The sequence below is a fragment of the Natrix helvetica genome (genome assembly GCF_964273705.1).
Source record: "Natrix helvetica genome assembly, chromosome: W".
Lineage (NCBI taxonomy): Eukaryota > Metazoa > Chordata > Lepidosauria > Squamata > Natricidae > Natrix > Natrix helvetica.
Genome location: NC_138555.1, coordinates 86343615 through 86366910, shown reverse-complemented (window position 1 = coordinate 86366910; position 23296 = coordinate 86343615). Strand labels below are relative to the sequence as shown.

Below are 23296 nucleotides of genomic sequence, written 5' to 3'. Positions count from 1 at the left end.
CGGCGTGCCCCGCGCCACCCTCCCGGCCCCGCCCCCTAGGCCGCCCCGCCCCTCCGGTGGGCCTCCAACAGCGCCCGCACCGCGGCGGCCAAGCGCGGCAGCTCCTCCGCCTCCTGGTCCGTCCCGGGGCCGCTCGGGCAGCGGAGTTGGGCCTGCGGGGGTGCGAGGGGAGGACGGTCAGCGGTGTCCCTCGGGGCTCCCCCCTCCCCTCCCCTGGAGACGCCGCAGAGCAAGAAAGGAAGGAAGCGAGAGGCGGGGCTTCTGCGTGGGAGGCTCCGTGTTTCCCCCCCCTCAAATACACGAGGGGGGAGGAAGGCGATAAATAGAGTCGATATTTACAATATGGTACAAGCGCTTAAAAACACAAATCTTCACAACCTCCCACAGGCCTTCAGTCTCCAAGTGTGTGTGTGTTTGTGTATAACGCTAACACATTTAAGGCAGCAGATGGGGAGCATTATTGAAGGGGGGCAGGCAAGAAAGGGGGCCCCTTAAGGCATTCCCATTGGACTGGCACAGCAAAGGAACTGGTGGTGCCAAGGCCGGGGGCCCTCCAGCATAGGCGGACTCGGAGGGGTCCGGGCATGCCCCAGGGTCAGGCTGCTGCCATGGCAAGCGAGTGCAGGGGTCTCCCAGGAGGTTGGGGCCTTTGGCCCCGCAGCCCTTGAAGGGACATGGCCCACCTGCCAAGAATTGAGCCCACGGGCTTTTCGGGGCCCGGCAGGCAGGCAGGCAGGCCCTCTTTCCAGAGGGCAAAATAGCCCCGAAGGCCCCCTTGCTAAAGCTACAGAAGGCTCTGGTCAGAAGACCGGAGTGGCCGCACTGGGACTGGACAACCCAGAGCTGCTGTGCTCCAAGTGGCCAAAAGCAGGTGGAGGCCTCCGTGTCGCCAGGCGGGGCACAGCAGGGCCATCCTGCCCTTGGAGGCACTTGGGAAGGGGAGCTGAAGGAGCACAGGGCAGAGAAGGCCACAGCGGCAGGTTATGGGGAGAAGGCACAGACGTGGCCAGGAGGGCTGTGGTGGGCCTGAAATGAGAGGACTTTGGGGGGTGGGTGGGGGTCAGGAGACATTGACTGGAGAAAGGGGCAGGGATTGCTGGGGCTTCTTGACAGCCCCCAACCCATTTGGCTGCCGGTAAATGTCTGAAACCAGAGGACAGATCTCCCTAGCAACTGGCAGCCTGCCTGGGGCCGGAGTCTCTAACCAGGGAACGCAGGGTCCGGCTCTGTGGGGGCGGCTGGGAGCCGGGCAGTCCTGCTCAGTTGGGCAACCGTCAGGACGAGTGTCCGAGTGCTCAGCAGCAGAAGCCACACAGCTGGCAATAGGCAAAGTACAGCAGCAACATGACGCAGGCATAGAAGACGCCAAAGCCGGCGAGGTGGCCGGGGAGGGCGGCGGGGGCGAGGGGGGCCGCTGGGTGCAGCAGCAGCAGCAGGGCCTCCAGCGGGCACAGGAAGCCACGGACGTTGCCTTGGAGGAGGAGGGCAATGTCTGGGGCACCACAGAGAGACACCTGGGGCAGGCGAGAGAACACAGGCACAGACAGACGGACACGTGAGCATTAGGAGAACACGCAACAGAAGCAGGGGGGGGAGCAGGCCCTGAAGGAAATGGTGGGGAAGGGGCCCCCCCAGGGACCGCCTGCCCAGCCTCACCTCGGGAATCCCAAGCTGGCGGCAGGCGGCCAGGAAGCCCTGCAGGTTCTTGCGGCTTTTGGCAGCGTTCAGCTTCGGCTGTGCCCAAGAGAGAGAGAGGGAGAGGGAGGGGGAGTCGGTGGGCAAGGGCGGCCAGGAGGCTCAGCCTGCCAGGCACACACAGGCAGCAGCAGCAGCAGCAGCAGCAGCCCAGGCAGAACCGCTCTCGGCTGCAGGAGCCCAGGCAGTCGGATGCCAGCCGAGGTTGCCCCACAGCAGGAGTGAGACCCACTCTGCCCCCCACCCCCCCACCGCCAACGCTTCCAAAGAGAGGCTCACCACAGCAGGCGAGGGCACGTGGATGAAAGGCACAGAGCGTGGGCACAGGCGGTTTGCCAGCTGGCAAAGGATGACCCCGTCGGCCAGGGCCTCGCCCAGGTCCTCCCCCAGCGTAAGGTTCAGGTGGGACTCAATGGCCTGGCGGGAGGGGAAAGAGGGGCTCCAGAGGCTGACCGCTGCCTTTGAGGTCGGCTCAGAGGCCAGGCTTGATAATGGGCCCCAAAGGCTCCCCTGGGGGCCCAGGGCCTCGGCAGCAGGATGCCGTCCCTGCCCAGCTCGAGGGCCAGCTCCCCCCACCCCCCACCCCAACGTCCCGCTGAGGCCCTCCACACGGAGGTCACTCCCTGGGTTTGAGGACCCCTGGCCTAGATGTGGAATCCCGGGTGGGACGCAGCCGCCAGGCTCCCTACCTTGCGCAGCTGGGCAAAGAGCTCCCTCTCGTCTGAGGCCTGGGACCCCGTACGGCACCTGGCGGGGCTGCTGGGCTCAGGCGACGGGGAATCTGCAAAGAGGGTTTGGCAGCCCTGTGAGTGAAGCCCATGAGGCTGGGCCTGGCTGGGGCCTCCCGTAAGAGCACGCTCCATGCCCCACGGCCCGGCTTCCCTTGGACACTCACCCAAACTCCGCTGGACGCTCTTTTGGGAGGAAGAGCGGAAGAGGAAGCTGGAAGGCCTCTGCGCCAAGCTGCCATCGCGGGGGGACGCAAGACCGGCCGCCGTGGAACTCGGGCAAAGCCGAGGGTCTGTATGGGCAGAAGGGCTCAGGGTTGCCCAGGGACTCACGGGACTCTGGCAGCCGGGGGGGAGGGGGGGAGGGAGGGGGGCCCGAGTGTGTGTCCACGCACCTCACACACCCCCTAGCTGGAGGGGCGCAGGCAGCTTATTTACTTATCAAACCCCTCTGGGTGGGGTCACAATAGCCAAAAAAGGGATCTACAATAAAAGGAAAGAAAAGGAGGAGGAAGGAGAAGGAGAAAGGAAAAAGTCAGGAACGAGGAAGAGCCGAGGGAAACGGAGCAAAGCGCCTGGCAGGGAAGGACGGCAGGGCAGCAGACTAAACCTCCATCAATCTATGCGCTCAGAAGGGCAAAGCGGGCAGGGAAGGTTTGGCTGGCAGGGAAGAAGTCCTTCCTGCTCTTATGAGGAACCGTCTGGGGAAAGGAAGAGGGCCCCACCTCTCTCCTTCCCTTCCCTCGAAGGGGGGCCGGGGGTCTCCGCAGAAATCCCCCAACTGAATTGAGTGGGACAGGGACACTGGACAGGGGGTGGGGGTGTGTATGGGTGTGAAGCGAATGGAGAGAAGTGAGTGGCCCCCGTGAAAAAGACCCTCTGGGCCACGTACAGAGAGAAGGAAGGAAGGAAGGAAGGAAGGAAGGAAGGAAGGAGGGAGGGAGGGAGGGAAGGAAGGAAGGAAGGAGGGAGGGAAGGAAGGAAGGAAGGAAGGAGGGAGGGAGGGAGGGAGGGAGGGAGGGAAGGAAGGAGGGAGGGAGGGAGGGAGGGAGGGAGGGAAGGAAGGAAGGAAAGGAGGAGGAAGAACTGCTAGAGAGACAGAAGGAAGAGTGAAGGGGTCGAGAGGAACACTGAAAAAGCCGGGATGGAACTGCTGAGATTCTCAAAGATGCCATATGAGGTTTTAAGGAATGGGAAGCAGCGTCTGAAGTGGCAGGAGGGCCGGGGGGGGGTGACTGCCAAGAGCGAGAGGTGGGGAGGGGGAGGGGGCACACTAAATGGGGTAAATCAGGCCCGGCTGCCTGGCCTCTCCTCCCTCCTCCTCTCAGCCTCTCCTTGCCGTCTCCTTCCCCCCCCCCCTTAATGCCATCTACCCCAAAAGGGGAAGCACCCCCTGTGTGAGTGTGGAGGGGGGCCTGGGAGGCCGGCTGAGCCATCCCCAGAGCACAGCCCTCCACCCCCACCCAAAGACCCGGCTGTTTCACCCTGCCCCTCCCCACTTGGCTGTCAGCAGGAGGGGCCTTGCAGCTTCTCTTCTGTGTCGGGGGGGGGGGGGGGGGGGGGGATGGGGACCTACCTGCAGAGCGGGGGCTGTGCCTGGGGGAACCTGCCGGCTGTTCAGCTCCCTGCAAGGCCAGAGAGGGAGGAGGGGGTCAGGGCCAGCGCCCGCATTCAGAGGGGGTCCTCTGCCCACTGGAGAAGCATGCACACCAAGCAAGGCCCAGCATCCACAGCAGAGCCCTGTGGAGAGCCCTGCCCCCCTCTCTCCAGGACCCCAGCAGCTGCATTCACAGGGAGGCTCCTAAGAGACGCAGGGCTTCCGTCTTCCCCCAAGGGGCTCAGCCAGCGGCCGGCTCCCTCCGCCAGCCGCCCAGCCCCACCGTCCCCTCGAGGGCGGCCCCAGGGCTCCTACCTGGCCGCAGGGCTGCTTCGGATGAGGGAGGCCACTGCCCTTCTCGGCCAGGCTGCTGCTGCTGCTGCGGAAGCAAGAGGCGCCTTCAGGACGGAAACCCCACAGAAACCCCAGGTGCCCCTGGCCGGGCCCCCACCGCTGGCCTTTGGGAAGGAGCAGAGCCCTCCGAAGGAGCCGGGGGGAGGACGGGCCGCAAGGCAGGGAAGGGGCACCGGGGGCCAAGGCCTCCGTGTGGGCTGAAGGGGACCGTCTCCTGCTCCCCCCTCTAATCCTGGGCGTGGCTGACGTCAACTGGCGGTGCTGAGCCCCTGGGGAGGGGGCCACTTCCTTCCAGAGGGTGAAGGGCCCTTCCTGGAGAAGCATCTCTCTGGCCATCTAGCAGGTGGCACAGCTGCCCCGCATGTGCCCCACAGGCCCCTGGAGAGGATGCCGGACAACACGGTCTCTGCTGACTGGTGGAAGGACTGACCTCCCCCCAGCTGGAGGGTTCCGAAGCCACTGCCAGGGAGCCACAGACGCCCACCTGTCCGTCCCCTCGGCCCCCTGCGTCCACCGCGGAGGCAGCTGCTGCTGCTGGCGCTCCCTTTCCTGCCACAGCTGCAGAAGTTCTGGGCGACGGCGCTCCTCGGCTGAGAACTCCGGCCTGGCAAAGCCGGCCCCACTGCTGCTCCTAAAGAGTGGGGAGGAAGGCTCCAGGTCCGTGGGGGCAGCTGCTGTGGCTGGGCCCCAGGCAGGGCCAATGGGGGGGGGGGGGGAGACAAAGCACCCAGTCTGCAGAGCCACCGTTCGGCCATGCTAGGAGGGGGTGGGGGGTGGGGGGTGGGGTCCCGAGAGGCAGAAGATCCGGCCTGCCCACCCCACGATTCCTGGAGGAGGACCAGCCCCCCCCCCAACCCAACCCGGCAGAGACCTGGAGGGGCAAGGGCCCCACTTCATGCCGGCCTCTCCAGGGAGTGCCCGTACCTGCCAGCCATCAGCCCTGGCTCTGCAGCGCCCACTCTCTGGGAAGGCATCCTGGTGGGTCTCTGGGGCTCCTATTGGAGACAGGCCCAGGGGAATCAGTGCGGGGGCGACCCTCCTCCCCCCCCTCCATTCCCCCGCCTCCCCCCCCCGGGCCAGGACCGATCTTGCTCGGCACAGGAATCGGAGTATTTTCCCCCGGCCTCCCGCAATGGAGTCCCAGCCGCTCTGCTGACTGAGCAAGAGGACCCCAGAGGCAGCCCCCCCTTTACCTCGTGGGGCGCCATTCCTGGGAAGCCAGTCCATGCCTTGCCGGCCCTCCCAGCCGGAGGGGGCCCCGTCGCCTCTTCCTCCACCAGCGAATCCTCCTCTTCCTCTTCCTCCCCGTTCACGCTGCTATCGATGTAGTCGATCTGCTCCAGTTCTCCGGCATCCCCTGGGGGAAGGGGGAGAAAGCAACGGGGGATAGGGAAGAGTTGTGAGGAAGAGCTGGGCTCCAGCCGCCTCGCCACTCTCCAGCCCTCCTTGGCTACGGCAATGCTGGCGGACACACAGCCACTCCCCCCATTGCTCACCTGCCCCTCCGCGCTTCTCCCTCAGCTGCTTGGGGTCACGGGCCAACTCGGCAATGCGGAAGGAGAGGTCGGAGAACTCGTCGGTGGACTGAGGAAGAGAGAGGGCCCCCATTTTCAGCCCTGGCTGCGGGGTCTCTCCTGCTCCCACCAGGCCCTCTCCTCCAGGACGGGAAAGAGCGAAGGGATTTCACCTGCCGGGCACCACATACCTCGTTCCCCGACCACCGCTTGCTGCCACTGTCCACACTGTGGAAGCCCGAGTCGAGGCCGCCGTGTTGCCGCGCCGGATAGAAGTCATCTGGGAGGCTGAAAGGCAGGACGGAAGCTGAAGCGGCCCCCAGGGTGGGACCACCAAGGCCCCTCCCTCTGACCGGAGGCTGCAACCGGCTCCTTCCGGGGCCTTCCCTCGGGCTCTTACCACGTGCCAAAGGCGGCAGGGCGTCCCTGGATGAGCTCTGCCAGGTCTGGCCTGCCTTTGCCACAGGCCTCCATGTTGAGGTATTTGAAGATGTGGATTTTGCCTTTCAGGCAGACCTGCGGAAACGGGTCCCCGTCAGACACGGAACGACCCTCCCGGCGGCTTGGGAGGAACGGCCAGGCCTCCCTCCCTCCCTCTGCGGCTCCTCCCGGGCCCCAGGAGCTGAGGGGGCCTCCAAGGGCCGGGCCAAGTCCTCCAGCCAAGCCAGCCAAGGGGCAGTCCAGGGGTCCCTCCTTTCCAGGCTGCGGGATGAAGCCCCCCCCCCCCCCGACAGCTGTGGCTGATGCTTCTGGCAAGGAGGCTGAGGGCCCTCTTTGCAGGGCGGAAGGCCTCAGGCGAGGGAGGGGCAGGCGCTCCTTGGACAGAGCGCAAAGCTCACCCTCACAATCCCCAGTGACTTTGAGGAGGTCAAAGGCTGCTTTGAGGCTGTGCAGCATCGTTTTACTAAAGGAAACTTAGTTTTATTTTGGGCTTCCTTGGACTCTGCCGCACTTCCACCTCAGCCTGAAAACCGGAGGGGCAGATGGCAGACTTCCCTTCGTTCCGGAAGCTTCGTTCCAGAAGCGTGTTTGAGGCACGGAGCAGAGGCCAATGGGGGCTGGAGCCCAACACAGTGTGGCATCTTCATGGCCCTTCCCCATTTCTTATTTAATCAGAATTTATTGTTTTATCCCACGCGGTTAGTGTCTGCCTTCAGCCAATCGTATTGCCGCTATTTTTCCCCATTTCAATTCCTCCTCCTCCTCCTCCTTTGCTGGTCCTCCCAGCCTCCTTCCCCAAAGCAGCCCGGGATCAGCCGGGGGTGGGCGGGGCCAGCCAGGGGGCTCAGCGAGGGAGGGCCCAAACGGGGCGGGGCGGGGGGGAGGCCTACCTGAGCAGGTGGGGACTGCAGGGGGTTGTTCTCCAGGAGGAGGCACTGCAGGTGTCGCAAGTGGCGGAAGCAGACAGGGAGGCGAGTCACCAGGTTGCAGGAAAAGTCCAGCCGCACTAGCGGAAGCCCCGCCAACTCTGCCAAGGCAAAAAGGGGGGCAGTCGGAAAGGCTCCGGGGAGGCCCAAAGGCCCCAGGCCCTCAGCGGACGGGGGGGGGGGACTCCACCCGGAGACGCCGGCTGGCCAAACTGCTGCTGACCTTCAGGCAGGACCGTGATCTGGTTCCGGCGGACGTTGAGATCCCGAAGACGCTCCAGGCCTCCCATGCTCCCCGGGAGGGACCGCAGCTCATTGCTGCTGACATCCTGCTCAGGGAGGGAGGAAGGGGGCCGAGTGAAGCCCCTGCCTCCCCCCACAACAGAGACTGCTGATAGGGAGGGCCCAGGCCAGGGCTGAACAGGCAGAGGCCGGCTACTCCGGAGCCCCCTCCCTCAAGCCCCTGCCCATCCCCGCCACATCTGCCCGGCCACCAGAGGGTTCTGCATGCGCAGCTGCCCCACCTCTGGCTTCCAGCTTGCAGCCCGGAACCCTGGAAGCCTGTCCTGGCTGAGCCTCAGAGACTTCCTCCACCCACCCGCCCTCCGCAGCCGGCAGACTCACCAGCTGGCGAAGGCTGCCAAGGTAGCTGATGTCCTCCGGCAGGGAGGCCAGCTTGTTGTTGCTGGCGATGAGGACTTTGAGGGGCAGGCGGCACAGGCAGGCAGGCAGGGCGGAGATCTGGTTGCGGCTGAGGGGACGGAGGCAGGCTGGCTGAGAAGGAAGGCCTCCGTGCCCGAGAGCCCAGCCGGCCCCCCGCACAGCAGCCCGGCCCTTTGCTCCGCCTGCCTCCGTCCCCCGAGTACCTGATGTTGAGGTGGGTGAGGGCCTGGAGGTTGGCCATGGCCGGAGGGAGGCTGCGCAGGCAGTTGTGGTAGAGACTCAGCCCCTCCAGGGACATCAGGTGGCAGGCGTCTTCCGGTACTTCGGCAAAACGGTTCCGTGAGAGATCTGTGCGGGGGAGGGAGAGTCATGAGACCCCGGGATCCTTCCCAAGGGACCCAAGGGGGAAGATGCCCTATTGTGACAAGGCTCTCCCCACCCCCGTGGGTCCCCCAGAGACTGGCAGGAGCTGGTGCTTTACCTCTGCAAGGAAGGAAGGCGGGGGGGGGTGGGAGGCTCTGGGGAGGCCATGCAATGAGGCCAAGGATGCCCCAGGAATCTCAGTTGCTTCAGCAGCCTTGATTGGCATCATTCTCCTGTTCCCCTGCCCTTCCAGATCAGCTGGACACCTGCGAGGGGAGTGGGAGCCCCTGCCCAGCCTTGCAATGCTTCCAGAGCCCCCATCAGCTTCCGAGGTAATCCCTCAGCCCCACAGACCCCCACCCGGTCAGGGCTGAGTCCTCCTCCTCCTCTGAGTCGGGGGCGGGGGGGCGGGGGGGTAGTGGGTCTGGCCATGTATGGGAGAGGCCAACATGCTTTCTAATCTTTCAGTGAAGGGGCCTTGGAGGTCTTCTAGTCCAACCCCCAGGAGTTGGACTAGAGTTCCTATGCCACCTCAGACAAATGGCTGCCCAGCCTCTTCTTGAAAACCTCCAGCCTGGAAGCCCCCCCACAACTTGCTGACTCTTTAGAGGCCCAAGCTCAGCCCTGCCCTTCCAACCGCCCCGAAACCCAGTTGGTACTGAAATGTGGGGGCTCCCTAATAACGGCCACCCCTCCCTTTGGCCCCTCTCTGGGCTGCTGCCCCTGCTGGAGAGGCCAAAGCAGTCAGGCAGATGCTTTCTGTCCCGCTTAGTGTAACAAAGGGACATTGTAAGTGGAGCTCACACCACCTTCTCCTTCCGGAAGACCCATCTGAAAAAACCTCCCCTTCCAGCTCCTGCAGGACTAAATAGAGAACTGCCCAGATCTCTCTCTCGATCACACACACACACGCACGCACACACGCACAGGACTCCGAGCCTTATTTGGCACGGGGCGATTCTTCCGGCCTCCTGCTTAAGCCACAGGTAGCCATCTCCACAGGAGAAGCTTGAATTGGGCTCTGCAGGCACGGCCACTTTGAAGACTGTTGGACTTCAACCCCCACGCGTGGCTGGCTGGGGAATTCTGGGAGTTGAGGTCCACCTTTCTTAAAAGTGGCTTTGGAGACACCCCCCCCCCCCCAAGTTAGACTAACGCTTCTCTGTGGGTGAGAAAGGGGTGGGGGGCATACGAGAAAATACTCTTAGCAGCCCCTCTGGGAAGGAACCCCCATGCCCAAGAGACCCCCATGTCCATTTAAGAAAGCGGGGCTCCCTTGTTCCAGAAGCAGGGAATCTTCTCCCTCAGAGCAGATCCCCAGCCTTTGGGGAGCTCCCTGGGTGGGGCGGAGGAGGGCTTTGTGGCCGTGGGAGAGCAGGGAAGAGCCAAGAAAGGCCCAGGCCTGACCTCCGAAAGGCGGCCTCCAGGGTGTTAAATTTAGAAGCAGCTCCAGCCCATCCAGGGAGCCCAGAGGCAGCTGCACCAGGAGGGGCTCTTCTGCCGGAGCTGCCCCTGAGCTACCCGCCTGGGGCCCTTCGGCCAGGTGAGCTCAGTACCATCTTTGGCTATGAAAAAAGCCACTTTTAAACCCCACAGTGCCGGTCGAGTGTTCAAATATGCAGCATTTCAACAAGAAACCAGGGCAACATCCTGGCCAGTAAACTCTGCCTGTGGGGCCAATCCTTCCTTGGGAGATCGCTGGATCCCCACCCCCACCCCAAGGGCTTTTGGAGAGGAGGAGTCCAAAGAAAGCAGGGGGGGGGGGGTTGGACTTTTATTCCAACTTTTATTCTATGCTCTACGTTCCAAAGGCCCAGGAGAGACACAAGACTCAGGAACCTGTGGGTGCTGCTTCCATCCTTTCACCCCAAAATCCTCTCCTTTTAACCCAGAATTCAGGCTGGGGAATTCTGGGAGTTGAAGTCTTTAAAGTTCCCAAGTTTGGAGACCCCTGCTTTAATCCCTTTAACGTGGGGTTTCCCCCCCCCCCAAGAGGCTGGACAGCCAATTGCTTGGGCAGGGGGTTGGACTAGAAGACCTCCAAAGTCCCCGTATCCCCACTCAGCCATCTAATTTTTAAATAGTTTCTGGCATACCATTAGGAAGCCCCCAACCATCCATTACCTACTTGCAAACCTTCCCTAATGCAGGCTACCTATCCTCAACCCAAGGCATGCAGATTTTCTTTGGGGGGAGGGGGGAAGAGCGAGGGCAGCTGGTAGATGGTAGCACGGAGCCAACCTCCCCCCCCCATCCCATCCCATGCCAACCTGAACAATAGCGACAGGCCGGCTGCCCACGTGACCTTCCCTGGACACAGAAGGCCACTGTCAGGCTGACCCGGAGGGGAGGGGGCCAAGGCATCGGATGGTCTTCAAGGACACTCCAGGCAATCTTCGCAAGCCTCACCCCCCCCTCCCCTCCGGGCAAAAACCTGCGGACAATCCTTTCCTCAGCAGCCACGGCTGTACACTCGCCCAGCCTCCCTGGGAGCCCGTGGCCCACCTCAGCGTGGCAAGCAGACTGACCCGGGGGCCGCCTGCTGGAGCATGTGCAGAGAGCCCCCTCCCCCTTCCCTGAGCTTCTCCCTATAGCTGCCCCCTGGCTTCCTTTACTGGCCCAGAGGCTTCAGGCCAGGCAGGGCAGCCCCCCACCAAGGCCATGGAGGAGGCCTCCGGGGACCCAGGACCCTGCGGCTTCCAAGCGGATGGAGCCCTCCGGACCCCTTAAGGCTTAAGCAATTGGGGACCCCCCCTTTCCCCTCTTCACGCGAGGGACACCCGTCTTTGTCTGCTACAAGTTCTCCGATGAAGCCCCCTTCCGAAAGCCCCCCCCCATCAGACACCCAGGGGGCTCCTGTTTGCAAATGGCCAGAGGGGCAAAAATCTGTGGGCTGAAGTCTTTAGCCCCTCCCTGAAGGCAGGAAGCCCCCGTGGGGAGGGGGGGGGGCTCCCCCAAAAGACCCACGTTCACTGGGGTGGGGGACACCCGGGATCCACCGGCCTGGGCTGTTTGGGGATGATGGGATCAGGCAACGGGGACGGCTGGGTGTTTACTTACCATTGTCTTTGATGGGCCCTGTGCAGCCACAGAGGAAGACCGATCGTTGTCCCAATCAAGAGACCATCAAAGGCCACACCGAGATCCAGGCTCCTGCTGGGTGTGTCTGAAGCGCCCACCCAGGGGGGGCAAGGGGGCGGGTGGGGGACTGGGGCAACGCCTGGGCTTCACGGCCTCATGGGTTAGGGGCTCCTCAGAACAAGCCTGTGGGTCAGCTCCTCCCACAAAAGGCCTTTGCCCCCTTCCCTCCATGGTCCAGCAGGAAAAGGCCCTGGGGGGGGTCTCTGGGATCAAGGGGGGGGGGAATAGCCACTGTGAGGAGGACAGCTTTCTCCTCCCAACCCCTCCATTGCGCAACATCCGGCCTGCCCAGCCTCAGCTCCGACTTCAGGGCAGGGTCCTGGGGGGGAAGGGGGGGAAGGATCCTCCTGCCCTCCCCCTCTGCTCCCTCCCAGCCCAGGCCAAAGAGGGCTTCAGGGCCCCAGGCACCCTCCCACTGGGCACCAGGTTCCCCTGGCTCCAGGATACCCCAAGAACTGGTCAGAGGCCCTCTGGGCAGCCATGAGGACTGGAAACCTGATTTTCCAAGATTGACCTCTGCCCCACGCAGGCAGGCAACTGCAGGGGCCTCCAGCCCAGGGGGCAGCAGTCATGGGAACTGCCGGTCCAAATGGCCCCTTCAGGGCGCTTCTGAGCAGGGCTCGGGGCCCTTCCCCAGGGGAATCCGTGGGGCAACTGCTGCTTCCCCCATTGCCACTGGGGAGGGGGGGGCAGGGAAGGGCCGGCTGCAAGCGGATCCTTCCCAGCCGCGCAGAGTATTTCACAGCTGCCCACCAAGGTCCAAAATCAGAAGCAGCAGCTGCCCCTCCTCTGCCCCTCTCAGCCTGGCCCTGCGCCCCCAGGCAGGAGATACCATCACGGGGGGGGGGGGGGAGGCAACTCCAGACCCGCCTCTAAAAATAGCAGCCAGATGGTTTCCTTCGGGATAAAAGGAGGGCAGCCGGACCAACAAAGGGAAGAAGCGGCTCTTGGAAGGGGCCAGGCGGGGGCTGGAAAGCGAAACCCCCTTCATCTGTGGGGCACATCCTGAGGGGGCTCAAGCCCTCCTGCCAGATTTCTCCACCCCCGCCCCCAGGGCATCAAAGCAGCCCAGAGATCCTGGCAGTGGGCAGAGAGTGGTGGGAATGAAGAAAGCCCCCTCCCCAGCCTTCCTGACTCCCGGGCCCTGGGCAGGGAGAAGGTAGGGTGGCTGCTTTGAGGCTCTGGAAGGGAGGGAGGGAGGGACTCAAAACAGACCCTGGGGAGAGCCAGCTGGTGGGTGGAGGGACCCCAGGGACCCCCCCCTTTGCCTGAGCCCGTCTTGTCCAAGCAGATGGCCACCGGACGGGGCCCTCTGGCAGGACCAGACGGGCAACAAGGCTGAGGCCATCGCTCCTTTCCTGGCTGGTGGCTTGCAGGATGGCACAATACCCCCCCCCCGGTACCAATAGGGCGAAGGGCATTCCCCACCCACCAAAAGCCCCTTCACTGCCACAGGAACCCCTGAGGTCCAGATCTAATGTGGAGATGGGAAACCTGCTGAACGCTGGGACTCTAGTTAGGGGCTCCCCACCTCCCCCCAAACTGTGGGGCCCTGGGTCACCATTGGCTGGCATGAAATCCCTCTCACAATGAGAACCCGCTGGCACTCCCCCCCCCCCGAGAACCTATCCTGAAGGCTGCCACTCAGCCCAGAGTGCCCAGGGAGGGGTCCGGCTTCTGCCAACCCTCAGCCCCTAACTTCCTCTCACCAGGGAGGCTTGGGCAGCCATCCCCAAGAGATGGAGGGAGAGGGACCCTCCTCCTTGCTGCAAAGAGGGGAGAGGGCTGTGTGGGGACCTTCCTTCCTCTGCCCTCTTTACACAAAATGCCCAATTCTGAAGAAAACAAGGGTCTCTGTCTCCCTGTTTCTTCACCTGGATGGGCCCTTGGGGGCACAGGGGGCTGAGGGGGTGGGCTTCTGACTGCAGGCTGCCAGGGAGAGGGATGCTCCTCCTTTCTGTATGCTTCTGGAGACCCTCCCTCAGCCATCCACACACGGTTGCCCCAAAGGGCCTTTTTCCCCCACTGGACTTTTGGCTTTTCTTGGAAGACGTTTCGCTTCTCATCCAAGAAGCTTCATGGGCTCTGACTGGAGGGAAGGATTTCGTTCTTTCCTTCTGTGATGGGCTCCTTCAGTATCCCCCTCCTGGAGGTGCCCCCCACACACACACAGCTGACCTGTCTCCTGTGGGACCCCAGCGGAGGGGAGAGAGGGGCTTCCTTGGGGCAGTTGGCCTCCCCCCATCAGGCTCTTCCTGGAGGTGCTTCTTCCTCCCGGCTGGGCTCCTGCCTTGCTGCCCACAGAGCCGGTGGGGGGAGGGGCAGCTGAAGGTGGGAGAGGCAGCCCAACTGCTGAGCTGGGGGAGAGTTGCCCCCCCCCCCCCGAGAGCCACAGGGGTGCCAGCGCCCCCAAAGGCTTCTATTCCTGCCAGCCCCGGGGAGAGAGAGGGACGGTCGCCAGCCACTCAAGGCCACCGGAGGGAAACCGGCCCAGAGAGACTTTTGATCAGCACCACGCCCAGATCTGAATTTGTGCAATCCGGATTCTCCGCTCGAGAGAGATCCCTCCTCCGACTGGCAGCAGGCGGGCACAGCCGGTCCTGGCCCAGCTGGGCCCCTTCTCCCGCCATCGGTCTCTGCTCTTCCTTATTCCTTCAAACCACAAGCATCCACCTTTCCATTTCTGGCAAGGAAAGGGGGGGGGGGGGAACCGGAATAAACTCTGGAACTTCTGAGACAGCTTGGGGAACCCCCACCACAGCCCAGCCCAAGAATCCCTCGGCTGGAAGAGTTTTGTCCGGCTGCTGCAGCCCTAACCTTGGCCCCTTGGGGAGAGAAGCCCCCCTCCGCCAGCAGCCTCGGGGCCTCCCCCTGAAGTCGGGGCCGCTTGGCCCTTTGCTGCCTTCCTTCTGGAGGGCCTCCGTTGGTGTGTGGACCACCCTGCGGCCGCCACGCTCTGTGGGTGGTTGGGGAGGCCTTGCTGCCCCTTGGGCGGAGTGGTCAGGCCCTTCTGCGTACAGCCGCGTGGGCGTCCAGTTTGTGGGAAGGGGTCGTGCCCCGAGTGGCTGCGGTGGGCTTCTGCCCGTCTCACAGGCGCCCCCTGCTGGGCGGCTGGCTTGTGGCTTTGGCAGCTGGTGAGCGGGGCAGGTTTTAGGGCAGAGCTCTGCTCCCGAGTTGCCGCCATTTCCTCTGCTGAGCAGGATATCCCGGCGGGGGGCGGGGGGCTGTCCTAATCAAGGCACCCCAAAAGGGTGTGAGTCCAATCAGTGCGAATCACACCCTTGGGGCTTGTGCAACGGGGCGGGCACATTCCCCCAAACCTCCACTCCGCCACACATCGAGCAGCCCTTGGCCTCTCTGGAGGATTTCTGTCCGTGGCCCAGAGATGGACCGGGGGGGGGGGGGGGGGAGGACCCCACCTCCCTTTTCTTTTGCAGCCCTTCTGTTGGCATCTGCTGTGCTTTCCCCAACCGATTCCTCTGCTGCACGTGGGCACTGGCGCCATCTCAAAACTTGCTCCGGGCTCACCGGGTGGGGGGGGGATGGGGGGGTGGAGAAGGCCCCACTCCACCTGCAGGCCAGGACGCTGCTCCATGGCTTGGGTCGGTGCCCAGTTGACTGGTGGTGCGCTTGTCAATGCCGATGGTGCTCCAGTGGCGCTCCGGGTGTTCTGGGGTGGCTCCCAAGGTGCCCATCGCTCTCGGTGCCCCTTTTCCTTTCCTTTTGCCCCCGCCGTTCAATTTCTTCTTTTTGCAGGTCTTTGCATTTTCTTCTCTGCTCCAGTTTTTCCCCTCTTCTGCTGCCTCCAGATACTGCCACGTTTTATTGCCACCATTACATTTCTATGCTGCCATCTTCCCCCGCAAGGTGACCCTGGGCGACACCTGGGCAGGCCTTGAAGCCTCCCGATGCTGAACACGGCCTCAAGGGCGGGGGAGGGGGAGGGGAGAACTGCACCGGAGGCAGCAGGAAGTGAAAACACACACACACACACAGGGGAAAGAGGCTTCTGGTAAGTCAAAGGGAAGCTGGAGGTGGGGAGCAGCGCCCAGCCAATCACAGGGGAGCCAAAATTGGAGGTGGGGGCTAGGGGAGAGAGAACAGGAGGGGATGATGGGCAAATTGGTCTGAGCTGCTGGGAGACTCTGCATCCTTCTCACTGCCTCCCCTAAGGAAGCCCCTGGGGGGGGGGATCCAAAGAGACCCCCTCGCCCTCCGAGTGGGCAAGGCACAAGCACTGCGCCAAGCCAGGCCAGGCGCAGCTCAGCGTTCCACCCGTGGCCACCTGGCTCTCGAGCGGGAACCAATTGTGTAAACCCGGCAGCCGCGTAGTTGCCCGGGGGCTGAGCTCGCCCGGTGCCTGCCTTGGGGCAAGGGGACGTCTCCTGGGCAACTACACGGCTGCCAGGGGAAACGAGGGAAGGGCGAGCAGGGCTGAGAACCCTCCCCCCTCCCAGGGACCTCGGGTAGGTTCCTCAGCAGGAAAACCGATCCCCCGTCTCGGCTCGCCTGCCTCCCGTCGTGTCACAAGGCAGAGGCTTCCTCATTCTTCCCTCCCCCCTCCCCCTCGCCACGCCTGTGGGGCAGCCAAGAGGAAGAGGCCGCTTCCTGGTGCACAAGACGCTCTTGCCCAACTCCCAGCACCCCTGTTCTGATGGGGGCCCCACAGAGCCCCCCCCCCAGCTTTTGCACACCGACACACACAGAGGCACAGATGCTCCACCCCAACCCTTCAGCACATAAGATTCACCCCTGGCTCACGCTGCTTGTCAGAGGGGGAGCCTCCCTGGCACCACCAGCTGGGTGAAGCGTGTCTCCCCTGGATGTGACGCCAAGCCCTCCAACCGTGCCCCCAGAGCCCCTGGCATTCCAGCGTCCAGAGGGCACGAGAGCCGCCAGAGTCCTGGCTGAAGGTGCCTGTGCCCCACCTGGGGGGACCGACAGATGAGTGTCCCGAGGGCCCCTCCGAAATCCTGGCAGGAAGAGAGGGCACCACGGGAGCCTCACGGGGCTGGAGACGGTCAGGGGTCCACCTGGACAAGGGAGAACCAGCGGGGAGCCAACAATTCTCCGAATGGTTTTTGGGGAAGCCCCCAAGCCCCAGGGGAGGCTGCCAGGTGACGTCACAACCTGGGGGTGGGTTCTGTCTCATCCACCCAGCTTGGCTCCCTCTGGCCCCAATTCCAAAGACCCCCCCCAGAAAAGAGGGGGAAGCAGGAGTGCCCCCCCTCCAGCCTTGAACTTTGGCCTGAGGAACACAGCCAGACCCCCCCCCCCCCGTGCTCCCGTTCCTTTCTCAAGGGAGAGAGGCTGCAAAGGTCCGGCCACTCCAGGGGTCACTCCAGAGAGCAGGATTCCTGGTCAGGCACCAGACCATTGCTCCCCCTCACTGGGGGGTGGCCTTCCCTGAGGAGGGGAAGACCCAAGGCAAAGGAGCCCCCCCCCCCCGCATCCCCTGGGCCCTTCCGGTTGAGGAGCCCAGGGCAGCCGGAGGAGGAGGAGGCCGAGGCCTGCGGAATGGGTGGAGCGCTTCTGCCCAGCTGCAGCTGAGCCATGGCCTGCTCTGGTCCAGGCAAAGACGCCCCCCCCACCCACCCCTTGCCATCCCCCTCCTCAGAGGCGGAAAGCAGGTGTACTTTCCAAAGAGCTCTGGTCAGCCTCCCAGGGAGTCCATCTGCAGCTGAACCGGCTGCCCCAAAGGAGGACTGGCCTCCCCCCCTCCCTCTGCAGATCTCCCCCCCCCCCCCCGTCAGTTTTTCCACAGCCCTCCAGCCAGATCTCTGGGTGGGAGCCAGCTGGACGCGGCCGTCTGGGAAAAACCCAGCTCCCAACCTAAAATGGAAGAGCCCCATTTCCCCTGGCAGCCCAGCCTGCTTCAGCCCTTCTTCAGCAGATAGCTTCTCTGCCTCCTCCTCCTCCTCCTCCTCCTTCTTTCCTGTCCTGTGGCACAGAAGGAGGGCAAGAAGCCCCAAGACAGACCCCGTTCACCCCCCATGCCACTCAACTTTTAAGAGGCAGAGACTTCAGCTCCCAGGATTCCTCAGCCAGCGCCAGGTCCACGAGAAGCCCTGACCCCCCCTGCCTCTACGCGGGGCTGCCTGGCTCTCCATTGCGCTTTGTGGTCATAGGCCGCCAGCCCAACTTCCACGTGGGAAGAAGCACCCCGCTCGACGTCTTCAGAGAGGGAGGGAGGCACGCTAACCTCTGAAGACACGGAAGGGTGCAGCCAGGATGTCATGCCGTGGCCTCCACCCGTGGCTTGTGGAAGAAGCCAGAATGAGCCGGATCAATGGAAGAGTCCCTCCAATGGGACCGAGAAATCACAAGGTGGGCTGGTGTTGGATGATCTCAGCCGATCCAGGACTCACACAACGCCCGATCCAAACATCACACCAAAGCACAATTTATCCTTTCCTCTTATCCCAGTTTTTTCCTCTTTCCTGGCGGTCTCCTTTCATTTTGTCCCCGGAAGGAAACTATCCCAGGGAAAGCGGAAGCGCCTCTCAAGGGGGGGGGGGCAGCCGGAGGGACACGGCCGTTTCCTGCTGGATGTAAACCAGATGCAGGAAGAGACGATGCCGGCTAGTCAGAGGCCCCACCTGGGCTGACAAATCCTAGCAAGGCCCAAGGCTCCTCTCCCCCTGGGGGGGGCCTTGCCTGAGGACAGAGTGGGGCAAGCTCAGCCGAGGCCTGGGGGCCACAGGGGTCTGCCCCCCCCACGCTCCATTTCTGGAGGGAGGAAGCCGAAGGAGGAAAGAGCTGAAGACGGCAGCCCCAGCCGACCAACAGCAGTTCTCCCCGGCCACCCGGAAGTCCAACAAGGAAGTACCCCTAATCCTTATCCGGCGATTGAATTCCTCGGCCGCTCCAATCCAATCCGGCTCTGGGCAGCTTCCCCAGGTGGGAAAAGAAGAAAAGCCACCTTAACAGAAGTGGGCAGAGCAATGCTGTCCAGGAAGCCTCTCCCAATTCAAAGGCCCACAGGCACGCACCCCACCCACCAAGGCCCCGAGTGCGGGAGAGGAGGCTTTACCAGAGAGCAGGCCTTGTGACAGAAGGGAGCCCACCCATCCCAGCCCCAGGTGACATCGACCCACAGGGAGCCAGATCCCTCCCACGGCGCGGGATTGGCTCTCAGGAACACCCCCAAACCCGGGAGGCCCAATCTGGCTCAGGTGTCGTTCAGAGCCAGCAGCCTCCAGGCCCCGCCGGAGCAGAACTGGGGGGCCCTGCGTGGTTGGCCTCAGGGGCTCCGTCCGGCTACTTGCACAGATGAGACCCCTGACCCCAGACTGACCAGTGACACCCCCCTCCCCTCGGACCCCCTGTGCCTGTCAAACAAGAGCCTCAAGCCAGCCACACACCACAAATCAGGGGCTCTGGCCTCAACCCCCTGAACACCAGCTGCAGAAAAAGAAGGAAAAACAGTGGCCCCCAGCTCCCCCCCCCAAAGGACCTGGTGGGAGGAACAATGCAAGGGAAAGCCTCTGAGAAATGAAGCAGGGACGGGAAAGTGTCCCCCCAGCAGTGGACTCATGCCACCTCAGCCATGGATCCAGGGTGAAAAAGACCCATCGGGCACCCGGGCAGGCTGTTCTAACAGGTCCTAAATGGGGGGGGGCACCATTCCTCCCGACTCCCGAGGAGCCTCCCACTGACCGCTGAGGCGAAGGGGATCCCCCGGGCCTTGCGCCAGAGAGACCTGCCACCAACTCCGGCTCTCGCCACGCGGCCCCCAGCCCAGCCAAGCCAAGCACGCCCCAGGGCAGAAATCCCAGGAGCCAGCAGGCCCAGTGGTTGCAGGAAGAAGCTGCTGCCCTGCCAGCCTCGGGTGAGCCACTTCCCCTCCCCCCCCATAAGAAGCCCGTTCCTCCATGCCCTCCATCCCGGCCTCTCAAGGGAAGCAACCTGCACAGGGACATGGGGGGGGGAGGGTTAGCCAGCCGCAGGGGGGAGCCCCCCCCCGTTGTCAGAGCTCTGCCAGCCTGCAGGGAATAGTTGCAAAGCAGGCGGTGAGCCCACAGACCATCCCTCAGCCACGGCTGTGCACCTCCCAGCTCCGCTTTGGGCAACCCTAGTGCAAACCCAGCTGCCACACACCTGGCAGAGGAGCCCCTGCCCGCAGCCCTCCCTTCCAGCTCCCAGGAGAGACTGGGAGGAGGCGAAAGGCAGGAGCCGGCTGCCCCACAGGGAGGGAGGCCCAGGAGGCCAGAGCCAGCCACCAGAACAACAGAAGCACAAAAGCTGCCCCCTCCCCCGCCTCCTCTCTCTGCCCAGGATCAGCCCCTCCCACTGGGGTGAGGGATGGGGGCGGGAGGGGCCCCTGAAGCCCGTGGCATCTCCAGCGCCCGCCTGGCACAGAAGGGCAACCAGGCTGGGGCTCCCCGTTAATACGGGCCAGGTAGGCCACGCACGCCCAACGGAGCGGCCCGGAGGCGCCCTGGGGCACGGGCGGAAACACCGGGGCGGCTTCCTCCCCGGGCCTCCCGGTGCTTAAGCTCCAGCTCCCATCGTCCCAGGCGGCGCGGGTGATGGGCCCTGGAGTCCAGAGGCGCCAGGGAAGCGGCCGGAAGCCGCAGAGAAGCCCCAGCCGCTTCTTCGGAGGGGCGGGCCGCAGCAGGGGGCGTGCCCCAAGCACACAGTATAACGGAGGGGGCGTGGCCGGGGCGTGAGAGATCCGCTGGGGGCGTGGCCGGAGAGAAAAGAGGGATGGGGGGCTTCGGAGAAGGCGGAACGGCGGGGCGTGGCCGGGAGGGGGCGTGGCCGAGCTCCTCACCCGCTTGCGTGGTGTCGCTGAGGTCCCATCGCCGAGCGGCTCCTCCGGGGAAGTGCCTCAGGCGCCGTCCCGCCAGGCTCAGGCTGCCCGAGGCCACCGCTTCTTCCAGGGCGCGCTCGGGGCCCGGGAGGGGCCCGGGCAAGGAGGGGGAGGGCGGGGGCAGCGAGTCGGCCCCGCCCTCGCCCGCTGCCATCCCACAGGCTCCGCTGTTTCCGCTGCGGCCGTCGGGAGCCGAATGAGAACAGGGAGGCAGAGACGGCGAGACCCCAGCCAAAGGGGGCGGTGCCAGATGTATTGTGTTCGCCTATGAGACGCCGGACATGCGGAAAGCGGCCAATTAGAAGTGCCCTGGGCGAGACGTTCCACGCCCGACAGCCAATCCCGTTTAAAAGCTCCCTGACTCTTCCTCCTTTTAGTCCAATCGAATGCCCGGGATGGAAGGGAACTGGGACGTGCGTGAAAGCGTCTCGCTCCAGCCAATCGCTTATGAGGGAGGCAGATTCCTCCGGATCCAACTTTCCTGACCGACACGTGAAACTGCTCCGCACGTTCCTCTGTCGCCCAATCACATTCAAGGAGGCAGGTAGGGAAACGATTGGCTCAGCGGGGAGTCGACAACGGGCGTATCACGGCGCGTAGAATCGAGTGAAGGCGGGCCTCCCTCTGACGGATGGCTGAGCTGCCAATCAACAGTCGCTGGGCTGCTGGCGGCAAGCGGTTGAAAGCCGAGGAGGCGCTTTCATCCTCGATAGGGGAGAATGGCAGCCACGGCAGCCAATCGTCGGTCACACGGCCTTTCAGGGAGCTTATCGACCAATCGGGACAAAAGGCGCCTCAGGGGAGGCGGGTCCAAAGCTGTGGAAAGGCCTCAGGAGAGACACTGGCGCGGGCGTGGGGTCCTCTGAGCATAGTCAGAGTACCTCTGCCGGATGCTGGCTAAATAGCCCTAGAGGCACCGCGGCTGCGGCCAAAACTGCTGAAAAGCCCCCGCAGGTTCGCCAGTGGCTTGAGGAGCTCTTGTCCTGTGGGGGCTGCAGCCTCAGAGGAAACTTTTAACGGCTCTCTACTTTTTCAAAATTATTTTTAGAGTTTTTTCCCCTCAATCCCACCTATAAATAACCCAGAACAAACCTAACAGTCCCCCCCTCCTCTACCCCACCCCCGCACAACGACCAGCCCTGGGACGAAGAGAGGCCCAGCCAGTCAACCCAGTCAGGATTAGAACCTCCTGGGCTCCTAGGAGCGGAGAGGAGGCCGACGGGCCAAGCTCGGCCCCGGGCAGCCTCTCCAGATGAGCCCAAGGGACGGTGAAGGTTTCCCACTCTTTGGCTCCACTGCTTTGTCTGAAACGTCACGGGGGTTGGACTAGATGGCCTCTAAGACCCCCTTCCTAGTGTCAATTATCCTGGGCCTTTGAAGAGGGTTGGACTCCCAAGTCCCAGCGTTCCACAGCCAGCTTTGCTTTTGCTGCGGGGGGGGGGGGTGTCTGGGAGTTGAGCCCCCCCCTCCTTAAAAGGCCCCGAGGGCCGCACCTGTTGCTCTGCCTACCGAGTCCCCGGAAGGGTCTCTCCTAGGTCCCCCCTCTGCCCCCATAGAGGGTGGCCGGCAACCTCCCCAGACCTGCAGGGGCTCTACCCTTCCTGCACCTCCACCGGCTGCAACCGGCTGACAAGGATGCACTGAGGAGGAGGAGCCCCCCCCACCGACACCCCTGTCCATGTGGGGGGGGGGGATTCTCTTCATGGAGGGGGCTTGCCTTTATTCTCGCCTTGGGCCAGGCTGCTTAGCGGGGGGGGGGGGGCTCGGCTCCCCCTCCTAAACCCAGCACCTGCCTACTGCTTTAGGCTATAATTTCCTCTGAACAAGAGCTGGAAATGCTGCCTGTAACATCTAACACAGGTAGTCCTCAACTTACGACTGCAATAGAAGCCGTTGTTTCCATTGCTAAGCAAGGCAGTTGTTAAGTGAGTTTCGCCCCATTTTTTTACGACTTCCTTAAGTGAATCGCCACAGTTGTTCACTTAGTCGCACGGTTGTTTAGTGAACTGACTTCCACATTGACTAGGTTTGCGGCAGAAGATATCGCAAAAGGTGACCGCGGGACATGGTGACAGTTGCCCACCATCCAGATTTTGACCAGATGACCACAGGGAGGCTGCAATGGTCAGGTGAAAAACGGTCATAAATCCCTTTCTTTCGTGCAATCATACCGTAGCTTTCAATGGTGACTAAACGAGTGGTCGTTAAGTCGAAGTAGGGGAAACCTCTTTTGGGAGAAACTGAGTGGCCTAGTGGTGTGGGCCACGGGGTAACCCTTGATCAGCAAATATTGCTGGGGCCCAATGCACCGTTCTTCCTTGTGCAGCCAAAAAAGGCCCAGGTCTTTGGAGGTTCATTCCGTGCCCGCTTGCTGGCTCAGAGGATAATGCCTTCTGCTGTGCCACCCACACAGCCAGGCTCTCGCGTCTGTTATGGCCATGTAGATTGAGAATAGAGGAGTTCATGGTGGCTGGGAGGGGGGGGGTTAATGGGTGGCTGTTTGGATAGGGCAGGGGTCCCCAAATCTGGCAACGTTAAGACTTGTGGACTTCAATGGCCAGAATAGTCCACAAGTCTTAAAGTTGCCAGGTTTGGGGGGCCCTGGGATAGGGAGACAACTGGGCTATACAGTTCAAACTGCAGTGTGATTGCTAATTGAATTGCTCACAACTACTGAGGCTTGTACCCACGGTGTGATACATCTGATGAAGTGAGCCACAGATCACGAAAGCTCTGGTTTTCCCATGGATTCGTCAGCCTGGAAAGTGGCTGTACCAAATTGCGGGTGGCTTCGGGCGGCTGACTTGGTTTTAATCTGAGAGCTGCATTTAAGCCTTGTGCTTTGTCTTTTCCACTCTGCTCTGTTTCCTCCTGTTCTAATTCTCAGGTTTCCCCTGCCCACTGAAGGGAAAGCTCCAGCCCACGTCGGACCCAGGGGATTGCAGCAAAGCCTTTGCAAGTAAGACCCTGGATAAGGAAGCCCAGAGTGCCAACGAGGGAGAATATTTGTAGCTGAGGGTTGAAGCCCAGAGTGCCACTCAGCTGCTGGTGGTGGTGGT

General features: G+C 63.1%; 1 protein-coding gene and 1 long non-coding RNA gene across 10 annotated transcripts; one reads left to right on the top strand and one right to left on the bottom strand.

Moving 5' to 3' along the window:
* Nucleotides 1-11: 11 nt before the first annotated feature.
* On the bottom strand, nucleotides 12-20487 carry LOC309400452 (leucine-rich repeat and calponin homology domain-containing protein 4-like). 9 transcript variants are annotated; one of them, XM_081968953.1, is made up of 18 exons: nucleotides 20199-20487; nucleotides 8122-8266; nucleotides 7880-8006; nucleotides 7479-7584; nucleotides 7220-7356; nucleotides 6289-6404; nucleotides 6080-6176; nucleotides 5871-5958; nucleotides 5568-5731; nucleotides 5299-5369; nucleotides 4805-5005; nucleotides 4336-4399; nucleotides 4000-4048; nucleotides 2591-2716; nucleotides 2385-2476; nucleotides 1975-2112; nucleotides 1657-1734; nucleotides 12-1514 (listed from the first exon to the last, which is right to left on the bottom strand). In XM_081968953.1, exons 1-18 carry the CDS (start codon nucleotides 20389-20391, stop codon nucleotides 1296-1298), a joined length of 2211 nt encoding a protein of 736 aa, XP_081825079.1. In that variant the 5' UTR covers nucleotides 20392-20487; the 3' UTR covers nucleotides 12-1295. The 9 variants fall into 9 exon arrangements, with proteins under 9 accessions (XP_081825079.1, XP_081825080.1, XP_081825081.1 ...); XM_081968954.1 differs by having other exon boundaries at nucleotides 4336-4396; XM_081968955.1 differs by having other exon boundaries at nucleotides 4336-4396; nucleotides 4853-5005.
* Nucleotides 20488-20698: 211 nt separating this feature from the next.
* LOC309400456 lies at nucleotides 20699-23161 on the top strand. Its single transcript, XR_014176661.1, has 3 exons — nucleotides 20699-20781; nucleotides 22264-22366; nucleotides 23125-23161. It is a non-coding gene; the product is annotated as an uncharacterized lncRNA (long non-coding RNA).
* The last annotated feature ends 135 nt before the right edge of the window (nucleotides 23162-23296 follow it).

Bases quoted from the DNA above. Each gene is read 5' to 3' on its own strand.
- LOC309400452 (XM_081968953.1), bottom strand. From the start codon at position 20,391: ATGGCAGCGGGCGAGGGCGGGGCCGACTCGCTGCCCCCGCCCTCCCCC. The intron at 8,267-20,198 runs GTGAGGAGCTCG...TCCCCCGCACAG, and splicing joins CAGCGACACCACGCAAGCGG to ATCTCTCACGGAACCGTTTT. The intron at 4,400-4,804 runs GTCAGTCCTTCC...TTGCTTCCGCAG, and splicing joins AACCCTCCAGCTGGGGGGAG to CAGCAGCAGCAGCCTGGCCG.